Source organism: Eptesicus fuscus, chromosome 20 (genome assembly GCF_027574615.1).
Source record: "Eptesicus fuscus isolate TK198812 chromosome 20, DD_ASM_mEF_20220401, whole genome shotgun sequence".
Lineage (NCBI taxonomy): Eukaryota > Metazoa > Chordata > Mammalia > Chiroptera > Vespertilionidae > Eptesicus > Eptesicus fuscus.
In genome coordinates this window covers 520529-536535 of record NC_072492.1, presented here as the reverse complement: position 1 = coordinate 536535, position 16007 = coordinate 520529, and the positions used below count along the sequence as shown (strand labels likewise).

At 51.2% G+C, this 16007-nt stretch overlaps 1 protein-coding gene across 1 annotated transcript in view; it reads left to right on the top strand.

Moving 5' to 3' along the window:
- Positions 1 to 8931, top strand: part of TNFRSF13B (TNF receptor superfamily member 13B) — a 136495-nt gene extending 127564 nt beyond the window's left edge. The window contains exons 4-5 of the mRNA XM_054709324.1: positions 8026 to 8211; positions 8666 to 8931. Coding sequence (XP_054565299.1) covers positions 8026 to 8211; positions 8666 to 8931 — 452 coding nt within the window. The remainder of the gene's footprint in view (positions 1 to 8025; positions 8212 to 8665) is intronic.
- Positions 8932 to 16007: the final 7076 nt, after the last annotated feature.

The following is a 16007-nucleotide window of genomic DNA, read 5'->3' as shown; positions in this document are numbered from 1 at the left end:
AATAGCAAGAACCTATAACCAAGACTACTCTACCCAGCAAAGTTATCATTCAGAATTGAAGGTCAGATAAAGAGCTTCCCAGACAAGACCATGCTAAAGGAGTTCATCACCACCAAACCAGTATTATATGAAATGTTGAAGGGTATTTTTTAAGAAGAGGAAGAAGAAGAAAAAAACAGAAAAAGGTAAAAAATATGAACAATAAAATGGCAATAAATATTTATCTATCAATAATTGAATCTAAAAATAAATAAATCTAATAAACAGAATAAACTGGTGAATAAAATAGAATCAGAGGCATGGAAATGGAATAGATCTCAGAGGGAATTGGGGTCAGGGGCAGGAAGAGATTAAAGATCTTATATGCTTCTATGCATTACCTATGGACACAGACAATAGAGTAGCGAAAGCCTGGGGCAGGGGAGGAACCAGGTAGAGGGGGGCAATGGGGGAAGAAAGAGGGACATCTATTATACTCTCAATAATAAAGATTAAAAAATAAATTAATAGGCCTGGCCAGTGTTGCTCAGTGGTTGAGTATCAATTCCCAGTCAGTCCTTATGTGCAGGTTGCAGGCTCGATCCCCAGTGTGATTCCCAGTGGGGGGCGTGCAAGAGGCAGCCGATCAATGATTCTCTCTCATCATTGATGTTTCTATCTCTGTCTCCCTCTCTCTTCCTCTCTGAAATCAATAAACATATATTTAATTAACTAACTAATTGATTGACTAATTAAAATAAATATTAAAAAAGAAAAGAGAGCAGGCAGGCACCCAGGCTGGGGTTTCATTGCGGTTGGGGGTGGGCAAGGGAGTAGCCCATGATGGGAGGGACCGCGCAGCTGGAATCGCCATTGGCACCCAAGGAGAGGGTACCCAGGCTTTGCTTCCAACTTGCCCAGATGTGGGCAGAAGGGGGGTGCCTCAAACATTGGAATACGGAGTCTGGCTGCTCACCCCAAGGAGACAAACCCGTGGATGCTCCAGGCCCAGGAGACGAGCCCCCCCGCAGTTCGGGGCTGGTGGAGGGAGTCTCTCTCTCTCCCTGAGGAGACTGCATGGGGAGGGGTGCGTGGGCAGGCAGAGCCAGGCACCCTCGGGGGCGGCCCAGAGGACTGAGCAGAGCAGCAAGCTTCCAGGGGCCACTGAAGAGGCCCCGGGAGGGGCCGACTGCCCGATGCCACAGGGTCCAGTCTGCTACCCGGGGAGACAGGGAGCAGCCGGGACAAGGGGCCTGAACTGGCTGCAGGGAGATGCCCTGGCCCCAAGGGACAGACTGAGCCTGGGGGCGCCAGGACCACCCCGAGTCGGAGCTCAGGGAGCATCTCGCCTGGAGAAGCTGGACTTCATTGGCCTAGAAGGTGGCAGTGTGGCCACAGGAATGGGCCCCAGGAGGTGTGAGGAGAGAAAGCCCTGAGGTGGGAACCCTACGTGGGGGGTCTGCATCCAAGGGGTCAGTAGAGGGTCACCGAGATGCTGGGAAGGAGCAGAGCCTGAGGTCTGTGTGTCCATGGCAACCAACAAGGAGGAAGGTCTCTGAAGGAGTCGGTCCCACCACAGAGAAGGGCCCAAATGTGCGCCAGCTCTGGCCACAAGGCGGCAGGGGCCTCTAAAGGGCATTCCCAGGCCTCCCCAGGTGGAGGCGGCCCCCAACCAGAGGAATGGGCAGGGGCTGTGGGTTCCTCCACGGCACCAGCAGCGATCTCCTCTCTCACCAGCCCTGAGGCCAGCAAGCCAGGCCTCTCTCTTCTCCCACATTTAGCCTCATCTCCTCTCAGTCCTTTAATGCACTTGGGTCCATTTTAACCAATTTCCACCTGATAAGAATGTGGGGCACTCAGGCCCACTGTTCTCCAGACAGCTGAGGGCCTGGCCTGGCCAAGCCGCTGGGACAGTCAGGGTGGGACCGAGCCGAGCCGAGGCGGGTGCAGAGGAGCTGGGGGAGGGAGGGTGTGTGAGCAGGGCCAGCCAGCAGGCGAGCACTGAGATGCGATGTGGCATCTTGCTCTGGGCCGGGGGCGGGGGGGTGTAGCGGGGCGGGGGGTGTTGCGGGGCGGGGGGTGTTGCGGGGGGTGTGTGTAGTGGGGGCGGGGGGTGTAGTGTGGGGGGGGGTGGTGGTGGTGAGCAAGGTGGGGAATTCTCTGGGCAGGTCTGGATCCTGGGCAAGTCCGGAGGGGAAAGTTACTGGTCTTAGCAAGTGGAATGTGGCCTAAGCAACAGGGAATGTCGGTTATGAAATGATCTGAAGGTCCGTTCCCCGGGGAGGGGTTTCGATTCGATTGCTTGATCAGACCGAAGAGCCACCAGGTGAACGGTTTGCAGGTCGTTTGTGCAGTGTGTGTGTGTGAGTGTATGTGAGCGCATCCACGAAAGCCAGGCACCAGCGCCGCCAGGCCCCGGACAATGAGGCCCTGTCCCAGGAGCTGCTCCAGGCCCTTCCGTTTGGCAGTCGGAGCTGTGGTCCTTGGTGGCCTTTTTGCGTGTTGATCTCAGGGTGTGAACTGTGGTCTCTGTGTCCTCCCTTCACTGTGCCCCCGCCCAGGGCGTGTGAAGTCACAGTGGGGCAGGCCACGCCCCTCCGCCTCCCTGGCCTGCGGTGAGGTCTCTGGACCCAGCTGTCAGGGAGACCCACCTGATGAAACACGGGTCAGAAGCCAGGGAGGGTCCATGAGTGGAGGTGAAGAAAAGGAGGCAACTCGGGAAGGCAGGCTGTGAAGGGGGAGGGGCAAGAGCTGCGGCAGGACCTGCGGCCCAGGAAGCCTGACCCAGACCAGGGCCCGCAGCCGTGAGTGCGCTTCCAGGAGGTTCCAGGGGTTCACCTCAGGAGCGGTAACACCGGAAAGAGTGGAACTGGGTGGTCAGTGGAGTGGGGGGTGGGGTGTTCTAGAAACAGTCTCCTCCTCCCCACGCCCCCTTTTCTGAACTCATGTCAGGCAGGTTCCTCTCTCTCTCTCTCCCTCTCTCTCTCTCTCTCTCACACACACACACACACACAAACACACACAGGAGATACACACACACACACACTCACACACACATACACACACACTCACACACACACACACATACACACTCACACACACACTCACACACACATACACACTCACATACACACACATGCACTCACACACATACACACACATACACACTCACACACACATGCACTCACACACACATACACTCACATACACATATACTCACATACACACATACACTCACACACACATGCACTCACACACACATACACTCACATACACATATACTCACATACACTCATACACGCATGCATACACACATACACACATACACACACATACACTCACACACATATACTGGCACTCACACACACACACATACACACACACATACACACACATACACATACACACATACACACACACACACACACTCACACACACATATACACACATACACACACGCATATACACACGCATACACACATACTCACACACACTCACACACTCACACATACACACACATATACACACATACACACACTCACACAAATACACTCACATACACACACATACACACTCACACACTCACACACTCACACATCACACACTCACACACACATATACACACACATACACACACGCATATACACACGCATACACACATACTCACACACACTCACACACTACACACACACACACACATATACACACATACTCACTCACTCACACAAATACACTCACATACACACACATACACACTCACACACTCACATACACTCACACACACACATACACACACACTCACACACATACACACACACACTCACACACATACACACACACACACACATACACACACACACACATACACACACACACACACACACACAGAAGAGACTGGGAAGGGACCCTCTGTGAGGAAGCCCACATGTGGAGCCCCCCACAGTGAGGCTCACATTGACTGCAGAAACCCCTCCCCCCTCAAGTGCAAACAGGAGAACAAATACCCCGAGGACACGGAGAACCGCAGTGGAGGGGAGATGGCGAGGCCAGGATGCGGGATGTCGCCTGCGTGCCATGCGCCAGAGTCTTCCGTGGGAGGAGCAGAATGCCCCACAGCCGGGAGCCCCGCCGCTACCCCCACTGGCTCCTTCTCCGAGGACAGACCCGCTGGCGGGGCTGTGGGTGTGGGACGCTTGGCGGCTGGCCAGAACGTCCCGCCCTCAGACACAGTCACATGGACTCCTCAGGGATGCCGAGCATCTGATGAGAGAGGAATATCATACCCATTTCACAGATCAGGAAACTGAGGCCTGGAGTGAACTGTCCAAAGCTGCATTCAACTTGAGCGGTGGTGGATGTGACCCCAGACACAAAAGGTCCTGCTGCCGTCGCTACCGTGTCACCAGAGAGCCGAGCTGGCTCCTGGTGCGGTCCATTCTGTGGATGCTGGAGGCCCGGAGCCGGGCGGGAGCCCTGCGGAAAGCAGCCCTGCGCACCCCCTTTCAACCAGCACCGCGGGAAGTTAGGGGCGGGACCAAGGAAGATCACAGCTGCGCCTGACAGCTGCCTGAGTCCCCAGGCTCTGCTTTCCTTTTTAATCATTGTTTATTGCTGAAAGTATTGCCTGCATCCCTTTTCCTTCCCCATTGACCCCTCCAGCCCCTCCCCGAACCCCTCCCCAGGCCGTCATCACCCTGTGCATGATCTCTTCCCACCAACCCACCTTCACTCCGAGATTCCGCACTCTGCTCCATGCTTCCATGGCTCTGGATCCACTCCGTTCATCAGTTTATTTTGTTCATTAGATTCCACATATGAGTGCGATCATGTGATACTTGTCTTTCTCTGACTGGCTTATTTCACTTAGCATGATACTCCCCAGCTCCCTTCATGCTGTCTCAAAGGGTAAGAGAGTCTTCTTTTTTACGGCTGCACAGTATTCCATGGTGTGAATGTCCCACAGCTTTTTTATCCACTCATCTGCTGATGGGCACTTGAGCTGTTTCCAGATCTCAGCTATTGTAAATTGTGCTGCTGTGAACATAGGGGTGCATACATTCTTTCTGATTGGTGTTTCAGGATTCTTAGGATATATTCACTGAAGTGGGATCACTGGGTCAAATGGCAGCTCCATATTTAATTGTTTGAGGAAACTCCATACTGTTCTCCACAGTGGCTGCACCAGTCTGCATTCCCACCAGCAGTGCACGAGGGTTCCCTTTTCTCCCCATCCTCACCAACACTTGTCATTTGTTGATCTGTTGATGGTGGCTATTCTGACAGGTGTGAGATGATACCTCATTGTTGTTTTAATTTGCATCTCTCTGATGATCAGTGACTTTGAGCATTTTTTCATGTCTCTTGGCCATCTGTATGTCCACTTTGGAGAAGTGTCTATTTAGGTTCTTTGCCCATTTTTTCATTGGATTGTTTGTCTTTTGTTAATTGCATGAGTTCCTTATATATTTTGGAAATTAATCCTTTATCAGATGTATCATTGTCAAATATGTTCTCCCATGCAGTGGGCTCCCTTTTCGTTTTGTTGATGGTTTCCTTTGCTGTGCAGAAGCTTTTTATTTTGATGTAGTCCCATTTGTTTATTTTCCCCTTAGTTTCCTTTGCCCTAGGAGATGTTTCCGTAAACCTATTGCTATGAGAGATGTCTGAGATTTTGCTGCCTATGGTTTCTTCTAGGATTTCTATGGTTTACTGACTTACATGTAAGTATTTTACCTATTTTTAGTTTATTCTTGTGTATGGTGTAAGTTGGTGGTCAAGTTTCATTTTTTGCATGTATCTGTCCAATTTTCCCAGCACCATTTATTGAAGAGACTGTCTTGATTTCACTATATGCTCTTGCCTCCTTTGTCAAATATTAATTGAGTGTAATGGCTTGAGTCAATTTCTGGGGTCTCTGTTCTGTTCCATTCATATGTATGCCTGTTCTTGTGCCAGTACCAGGCTGTTTTGATTATGGTGGCTTTGTATTATAACTTGAGATCTGGTATTGTGATTCCTCCAACTTTGTTCTTTCTCAATATTGCTGCAGCTATTTGGGGTCTTTTTTGGTTCCATATAAATAATTGGAGTATTTGTTCTAGGTCAGTGAACTATGCTGTTAGTTTTTAAATAAGGATTGCATTGAATCTGCAGATTGCCTTGGGTAGCATGGACATTTTAATGGTGTTAATGTTACCGATCCATGAACACGAAGATTCTTCCATTTGTTTATGTCTTCCTCTATCTCTTTTTTCAACGTCCTGTAGTTTTTTTAGTACAAGCCTTTTACCTCCTTGGTTAAGTTTATTCCTCAATATTTCAATTTTTTTGTTGGAATGGTAAATGGGATTATTTGTTTAGTTTCTCTTTCTGAGAATTCATTATTTATATTAACAAAAACTCAGTGGCCCTAACGCCATAACGACCGAAGACCGGTCACCAGGAGGCTGCATGCGCGACGAGGCGCGCACGGGTGGGTGGGCCTCTGGTTGGTGTATAAAAAAGCCATCGGTTTCTGGGTGTTGATTTTGTATCCTGCTACATCGCCAAATTCATTTATTAAATCTAATAGTTTTTTGGTGGAGTCTTTAGGGTTTTCTATGTACAATATCATGTCATCTGCGAATAATGACAGTTTTACCTTTTTTCCAATTTGGATGCCTTTTATTTCCTCCTCTTGTCTGATCGTTATGGCTAGCACTTCCAGTACTATGTCGAACAGGAGTGGTGAAAGCGGGCATCCCTGTTTTGTTCCTGTTCTTAGGGAAAATGGTTTTAGTTTTTGCCCATTGCATATGATATTGGCTATAGGTTTGTCATATATGGCCTTTATCATGTTGAATATGCTCCCTCAATTTCACTTTGCTGAGAGTTTTTATAAAAAATGGGTGTTGGATTTTGTCGAATGCTTTTTCTGCATCTATTGATGATCATGTGATTTTGTCTTTCAGTTTGTTTATATGATGTATCACGCTTATAGATTTGCGAATATCGTACCAGCCTTGCATCCCTGGAATAAATCCCACCTGATCATGGTGTATGATCTTTTTAATATAGTGGTGGATCCATTTTGCCAATTCCTGGTCAGAGCAGGTGCCTGAGTTGCAGGTTAGATCCCTACCCTCGTCCAGGTCATGTGGGAGGCAACCAATCGATGTGTCTCTCTCACATGGATGTTTCTCCCTCTCTCCCACTTCTCCCTTCTACTTTCTCTAAAAAGCAATGGAAAAAAATATCCTCAGGTAAGGATTTAAAAAAAAAAAAAAAGTTGCCCGGCCAGGGTGGCCCAATGGTGGAGCATCAGCCCATGAGCCAGGAGGTCACGGTTCAATTCCTGGTCAGGGCACGTGCCCGGGCAGAGCGGTCATTGCCAGGACCTGGGGCGGGCACCGACCGCTCGTGAGGACATTGGATGGAGATGTGTGGTCCCTGCACCACTTCATGGAGGTACCACAAGCCTGAGGGGCGCACCTTGCGTGGGGGAATGACGGCATCTGGTTTTAAGGGGTGGCAGAGCCCTCCTGGGAGCAGCAGATTGAGGGCAGATGCTGCGGAAGGAGCCGGCTCGCATCAGGCTGGGTGGGCCGCCCCAGACGAGTCTGTTACTTACACATGAAACCGACTCAGGCTCGTCTGTCCTGCTGTGGGGCCTACGGGGCTCCCCACTTCCAGCCCAGGAAGAGCGTGGGAGGGGAGACAGTCCCAGGGGAGGGCTCTGGCCGGGGCTGGGTCTTCCTGTGGCGTCCAAACCAGACTGCAGGCCCGAGAGGAAGAGCGGCCAGTGCCCTCCCCCAGGCCCTCCTGGTCTAGACCTGCTGTCCAGGCTCCTCCGGCGAGGAGGGACCAGGTGCATCAGGAGCCAGAGAGGCTCAGAGGAGGCAGCTGGGGCTCTGCCTCCCAGAGGGTGCGGGGGTGCCGTAAGGCTCGCTTGACCCTAATGAGGAAAAAGAAAGACTGTAGGGCCAGGGCTGCTGGTCTAAAAGGGGGACACTTCGGAGAAGCGTGCTGGCAGGGAACCCCTGAACTCAGCTGCCCACTGTCTTGCAGCGCCCCCAGGGCTGCGGCTGAGCGCGGACCAGCGGGCCCTGGTCTACAGCGCGCTGGGCCTCTGCCTCGGTGCCATCCTCTGCTGCTTCCTCCTGGCCATGGTCTGCTTTCTCAAGAGGAGGGGGGACCAGGCCTCCCGCCAGTGCCCCCCAGGGCTCTGCCCCACCCAAGCCGCGTCCTCCCAGGGTGAGCATAAGAGGGGGTGTTCGCCCTCCCCTGCTTGTGGGACAAGTGTGCAGCCATCCCTTCCTGTCCAGGCTCTGCCCGGAGAGCTGAGGCCACCCCTGCCCTCCCCTGAGGCCACCCCTTCCCTCCCCTGAGGCCACCCCTGCCCTCCTGGCAGCAGTGATCCAGAAGGGCCGGCGCTGAGGCAGGCTGGTGGGGGCTGGGGGGCCATCTGGTGGCAGGGCCGGCTGCCAGGAGCCAGGGGGACCGGGAGCAGGTGGTATTCCCAGGTTTGGGGGCATGGGCAGTGTCAGCCAAGGGGTGACAGCCGCTCCTGCGCAGGTGCCCCAGCAGAGGGAGCCGGCCACGGGGAAGTGGGCGCTGTGAGGCGCAGGACAGCTTCCCCAGAGGGTGTCCCCGGGCGGCAGGTCGGGGAGGGCTGGGGCCAAGGCCAATGCCTTTTCCTTCCACACAGATCCCCGGATGGAAGCCGGCCCACAGGAGCAGGAGCGGGAGCAGGAGCAGGAGCGGGAGCGGGTGGAAGCCTGCAACTTCTGCTTCCCCCAGTGCAGGGCTCCCACCCAGGAGCACAGGGGTGCACCCGGGTCCCCCGGCCCCATGCATGCTGGGAGGTGCGGGCGCCTGGGCCCTATCATGGCGGGACAGCCCTGTGCGGGGTCCCCGGACAGCAGCCTCCAGGCTGTGTGCTCCCCCACCCAGGAGGGGGGTCTGGCTGCGTGAAGCCAGGAGGGGAGAGAGGACGTTGGGGAGGGAGAGAGGGGGATGGAGAGGAAGGCACAGGGAAGCAGAAGGGGCGAGAAGCGCTGGGGGTGGGGGGGACGTGCCAGGGCAGATCCCGCACTGTCCCTGCCCCAGGTCTCCACACACCTGCCTCAGCCCGGCTGGGGGGCCAGTGGTTGAGCACCCTCCCATGGGCCAAGACGTCTTGGGTTCGATTCCCCGTCAGGGCACCTGCCCAGGAGGGGCGTGCAGGAGGCAGCAGGTGGATGTGTATGTCTCGCCCTCGCCCTTCCTCTCTAGCTGCTCAATAAAGGCATACTAAAATAATAATAATAATAATAATAAAATAATAAAGGCATACTGAGCACACCTGCAGCAGTGTCCCCGCAGCCTGCCCCGAGCCCCGCTCCGCTCCTGGGCCACTCACTCACTCTCGGCTTCCCGGAATGACTCTGGGTCCTGCCTCTCCAGCTGCCTCCCTGGGCTCAAGAGTCCACCCTGGCGAGGTCGTAGCACCTGGCTGCCCAGGATCCACACCCTGACTGTCCACCAGGCCCGGAGCACTGGCCGGCCTGTGGGTGAGAAGCAGTGGGCACACACAGGGACTCCTGTGGCCACCACCAAAGACCGGGCTGGGCCGCTTCGATCTGTTTTCCCAAACAGTTCCCCATCGCGCCTCGTCAGGAAGGGAACAAAGAGCAGTGTGCGTGCGTGTGTGCACATGGGGGTGTGTGCACATGGGGTATGTGTGTGCTCATGGGGTGTGTGAATGTGTGTGCACATGGGTTGTATGTGTGTGCACATTGTGGGTGCACATGGTGTGTGTGTGTGCACATGGTGTTTGTGTGTGCACATGGGGATGTGTGTGCTCATGGTGTATGTGTGTGCACATGGTGTGTGTGCACATGGGGGTGTGTGCACATGGTATGTGTGTGCGCATGGTATGTGTGTGTATGTGTGTGCACATGGGGTGTGTGTGCACATGGGAGTGTGTGTGCGCATGGGGGTGTGCACATGGTATGTATGTGTGTGCACATGGTATGTGTGTGCGCATGGGGGTGTGCACATGGTATGTATGTGTGTGCACATGGTGTGTGTGTGTGTGTGTACACATGGGGGGTGTGCACATGGTATGTATGTGTGTGTGTGTGTGTGTGCATGTGGGGGTGTGGGGGCAGGCAGGGGCAGGCAGGCTGAGTTTGGGAGTATTCTCACTTGCACTCACCTTTGGCCATATCTAGCCACCAACCCGCACTGCTAGCTGCTTAATATTTTTCTTGCCCTTAACACACCTTTTCTTCTAGATCTACTTTAACCTCATGCTAAATGTTATGGACTCTGACTGATAACAATAAGCAATTCACAATTTTAGTGTTACCTATACTTTGTATTTTTATTAGCACTGAAGCCTATATTTTAGTAGCATTGAAACCTTAAAATGCATAACTATTCTTAAAAGCATTTTCCCAGTAAGACAAATACCTGATTATGTAAATCAAAGCTATTTCTCCTGTGCCAGCCAAAACTACCTTGCCCACTACATGCATCCAAGGTTCGCAGGGCCCGCTGGCTGCCAGCACCTGCACAGGCGCCCAGAGCGCAGTCCCGCTGCCTCCCTGCAGAAGCTGGGAGCCTGAGGTCCAGGGGCCGCCGGGCTGGCTCCCTCCACGCCTCGCTCCTGGGCCCACGGCTTCTCCCAGCGAGTCTGTGTCCAACTGATGTGTGTATAGGTCACCAGTCCTATTAGATGATGCCCACGCAGGGACCTCACTTCGACAGGTCCCCCCTGTAAAGACTGTCTCCAAATACGGCCATGGTCTGAGGCTCTGGAGACAGGACTTCAACACGTGGGTTTGGGGGGACACAGCTCACAGACTAAGGCTGGTTAGAAGGCACGCAGCCGCCCTCCTGTAAACCCCAACGCTGCTCGTGGAGCCGCGCTGAGGGTGCTGAGTGCCCCATTCTGGTTTCCATCCGACAAAAGATATCAGGGTTTTGTCCGCTTCTCAATCGCTCTTTTAAGTTTAGGATTTTGGGTTTTTAAAGACAGGACCCCCCTTCCTGGAAAGATTATCGGAAGCTGGAAACACTGCCCCTTCATCCAGCTCCGCGTCTGTGGTTCTCTCTCCCAACACGTTCTGGTTCTGCCTCCCAGGCCCGCCGTCAGGCTGAGCTCCAGCACCAGCTCAGGCCTCCCGGTGCCGGCCCGGCCCCTGCGGCCCAGCTCGGCAAGCTTTCCCAAGACACGATAGGAAACGCCTTGGACTTGTGGACCTTACAGTCCCTGCTGCAGCGGCCACACCCCTAGCCCATCGGCCGTGGTGGAGCGGAAGGCGTCAGATCAGAAAATACACAGATGACCTGCTCTAATCACGCTGCTAAGGAAGCACCGGCCGGTGTGCTCAGTGGATAGAGCGTCGGCCCAAGGAATGAAGACTCCCAGGTTCCATTCCAGCGAAGGGCATGCACCTCTGTTGCAGGCCTGTTCCCGGCCCTGATCGGGGCGTGTGCTGGAGGCAACCAATCGATGCGACTCTCTCCTCGCTGTTTCTCTCTCTCCCCCTCCCTTCCACTCTCTCTGGAAATCAATGGGAAAATGTCCTCAGGTGAGCATTAACAGCAGCAAAACAAAAGGCTCAGGAAGACAGTCTTGGATTTGGGCTGTGGATAATAGCTTGTCAACCACGCCCTACTTCATGGCAACACTGATCTTTTTTTTTTTTTTACTACAAAGCATGTGCCTTTAAAAAAATCTTTGTTGTTGAAAGTACTGCAGATGCTCCATTTCCCCCCATTCACTTCCCCCTACACACCCCCAGCCCGACTGCACAACACCCATCTTTGTTTATCCCAGCTTTGAGACATAGTTGACATGTAACATTGTATAAATTTAAGCTATTGATTGGATACATTTATAAACTGCAAAATGGCTCTCGCTGATTTGATCAGTGGACAGAGCGCCGGCCTGCGGACTGAAGGGTCAGGGTTCTATCCCGCTCAGGGCACATGCCCGGGTTGTGGGCTCCATCCCCAGTGTGGGCCAAGCAGGAGGCAGCCAATCAGTGGTTCTCTCTCATCATTGATGGTTCTCTCTCTCCCTCTCCCTTCCTCTCTGAAACCAATCAAAAATATTTAAAAATAAATTGAAAAATGATTGCCACCAGAGCATCAGCTGCCACCTCCATCCTGTCACACTATTACCATTCCTCTCTGCGGGGAGAACACTGAAGATCTACTCGCTTAACAACGTTCCAGTTACAATACGGCATTGCTAGCTCCCTCACCATGGTGTCCATTGGCCCCGGAGCTTGTAAACCTATGACTGCGAGTTTGTACCCTTCGACCAACACCCCAGCCACTCCACTCTGTTTTTCAGAACACAGATCTTTCATTTACGCCTCTACATTTTTTACAGCTGTTTACAATACACATCTGAGCACAGTCACCCCCAAACAATGCTGTATCACTTCACAGTGAGTATACCCCCCGCCCCACCTTCCTGCTGCTGTGGCCAGGCAGCCTCTTACACATAAGGTCACAGTCTATCACTGCTGGGTTTGCTTCAGAGAGTCAACACCCTTTAGAGCAACAGAAAAAAAGGAAACAATGCCTTTTATATTTACTTTATTTCTGGAAATCCGCATTTTGTGTGTGTGTAGATCCAAGTCTCTGTCTGGTATGCCATTCCTTCCATCTGAAGGACTTCTTTTAACATTTCTTATAGTGCAAACAAATCTGTGGAAAATGAATTCTCAATTTGGGTTCATTTGAAAAGGCTTTATTTCTCTTCCATTTTCAAAAAATAATTTTTCTGGGCATAAACTTTGGGCTGCCAGTCTCTTTCTTCCGGCGCTTTAAGGCTGTTACTCCATCCTCTCTGGCTTGCATAGTTTCTGACAAGATATCTGCTGTGTTCCTCTTTGTTCCTAACCTGTGCCCTCGAAATATTCTTTTCACCTGACCCATTTTAGCAGTGTGAGTATATTGTGTCCAGAAGTGTTTTTTTGTTTGATTGTTTGTTCATTTTGGTAGATTTGTTTTGTGATTTATCCTGCTTTGAGTTCTCTGAGATTTGGGGGGTTGGAGTTTGATGTTTTCCGTCATTTAAAAAAGCATTGGCCCTAGCTGGGTAGCTCCATTGGTTGGTGATGCTCCTTACACCAAAAGGTTGAAGGGTTCAATTCCCAGTCAGGACATATACCTAGGTTTCCTGTTGGATCCCTAGTGGGGGAATAGGAGAGGCAACCCATTGATGTTTCTCTCTTTCATCAATTTTTTTTCTCTCTATCCCTTTCTGTCTCTTAAAAAATCAATAAAAACATATCCTCAGGTGAGGATTTAAAAAAAAATTTTTATTGACCATTATCTTTGTTTTTTTTTACATTCAGAATTTTTATTTCAAAACAAAGAACCACAGTAACATTAATCATATAAAACTGATTTGGAAATATTTGCAATCTGGTCACTGAGAGATGGGAAAACTTCCACACCGCATCATGCCCACCCACGGTTCCCGAGGAGCCAGAAGTGGGGGTTCAGTTGGAGGAAAGTCACCTGGCCCAGCAAAGCCCCACGCCACAGCTCTGAGCTTTTACCTGAAGGCTCAGCGACCAGAGGGAATGGTGAGAACTGAGAACTAAAATATTGTCATGGGCAAGGATTTGGCTGAAGGGTCTCAAATGTATAAGCACCAAAGAGGGAAGGGAGGTCAAGCAACGTGAAAAAGGGAAGAGAAGGTGTCATCCTTTACACTCCTACACACACAGGGACTAGGTCGTGGAGGTGTGACCTGTGGCGTGTGTACTAGTGAATACCTCCATCTCATCTCACTCTGAAACTTTCCAGATTTACACGTCTTAGTGTGTTTCTTATCTCCTTGAAAAGAATGCCTCCTTCCCCCCATGACTTCCCTCTAGCTCCCCTAGGAGGCCACACGTCCTGATTTCACACTCTCCTGCTCCATTGTCTGTGTGGAGAGTGAGGCAGAGTTCTCTATGTGTTAGGAAGAAAGCACAGATGCAAATCCCACCAGCAGAGGCAGGGCTACATACACACAGGATGGGCTTTAACACGTTCCACCCAAAAGGGGGCAGTAGGAACACAGAGGAAACAAGTTACCAATAACCCACTCCCACCCGGAGCAAAGCGACAGTGCACACACATGCATACGCTCCCAGTGTGGGCTCCATGCACATTTACCCACCACCTCCGATGTGGTCTATGGGAACACGACAAGGAACTTGACGTGGAAACAGACAGAAGCAGGCACGGCTGACCCTGCAGCAGTGCCTGCTTCCCGAGGGAGCAGCTGTCCGGAAAAGCCTCCCCGATGCTGCAGGTACACATTCCAGGTTAGCTATGAGCACTCTCCTCCAGACTCTTTTAAAGCTATGGCTTAAAACAAATTTTAAAAAATCTAAACATCTAAAATATCCTAAGGAACAAAATGCAGAAAATCCAAACCTTTACCAAGAACCAATATTTTAGGTTGCTCCCCCACCAGATGAGTGGTAGGAACACTTTTAAAAAAAGTGAGTCCACTATAAGAGGGAGACAATCAATTTCTACAAAACCTCCCCTTCTCTGGACCACACCCAAAATCAGAACCCATCAACCACCATTAACTACAATGCCCACCTTAGTAATAACCCTGGGTTTCAAGTAATACTACATATGATCTTAAAGAAAAACATTCCGAAAGAAACCAGTAGCTTCTTTACACAGGTGCATGAGTTTTCTGAGAAATTGAACTTGAGAATTTCCATCTGAAGGACAGAAATGGTAAGAGGCAATCTGCAAACCTCACACACCATATACCTTCCAATAATGCATTACATTTCTGTGTAAATCTACCCTTATTAAACAACTAGAGGCCCGATGCATGAAGATTTGTGCAAGAATGGGCCTTCCTTCCCCTGGCTGCCGGCACTGCCTTCACTCTGGCCAGAGCCACCTTTCCGCCTTCCATGCTGACCAGAGGCCCAGAGCAGCTGGGGCAGTGCGGAATGCCCCCATCTGCTCAGCACCTGTGTATGCAAATTAAACTGCCATCTTTGTTGGGTTGATTTGCATACTCACTCCTGATTGGCTGGTGGGCATTGTGAAGGTACAGTCAATTTGCATCTTACTCTTTTATTCGTGTGGATCAGTGATGGGCAACCTTTTGAGCTTGGTGTGTCAAACTTCACCAAAAAACTGAGCATAACTCAGGTAGTGTGTCACTTTGAGGAAAAAACATTATTTTGCAAATGTTTCATCCTCAGAAGCAGCAAATGTTTCATCCTCGGCATGCGGCCGCCTCAGCAGCCACGTGTCATCAGAAATGGCTACGCGTGTCAGTGCTGACACGTGTGTCATAGGTTCGCCATCACTGGTGTAGATAAACCTCTCCAGTATCAAATCTTCCACTCTATAAACTCTTTAAGTCCCTCCCTCTAACCTCAATCTCCTTATGTTTTCATTATTTGGTAAAATTACACTTAAAAAATAAATATTTACGCAATAAAACCAGAAGATAAATAAAATTCCAATTAATTTGCTCTGCAGAGCTGTATGGAAGTGAGGAAGGTGCTCTTATGTAATTCCTCTCTGCCCTCCACACTCTCATGTGTATCTGCTTCCTGGTGAGTCTGAGGTTGAGGGACTCTTTCTCCCCTACATGCCTTCGTCAAGCAATGTTAGAACTTAAGGAGGAAGAGCGGGCAAAGCTGGCAAATGCCTAGTAGGCAATTCCTCCTGAAATGAAGGTAGGTTCACTTGGTCTCTTCTCAACAGAAGAGAATGTCCAAGAAGTGAAATGTTTAAAAAGCCACTGAAGATACAACTAACCCAGCACAGAGTCCTCTGAGCGCTCATGGGGTCCTCTGAGCGCTCATGGGGTCCTCTGAGCGCTAATGGGGTGTGGGGATGAGAAAAGCACCAAGTAGCAGCATTCAGAAACAGTCCTGGCTTACAACCTGTGAGGTCTCCCCCATTCAGGGAGAGGCTACTTTGCATGCTGGGAGGGAGGTGGGAAGGAAGCATGGCTGTGCCATTGGTGGTGGTCTCCTTACCAGGCTGCCGTTGTTCATTTCAAA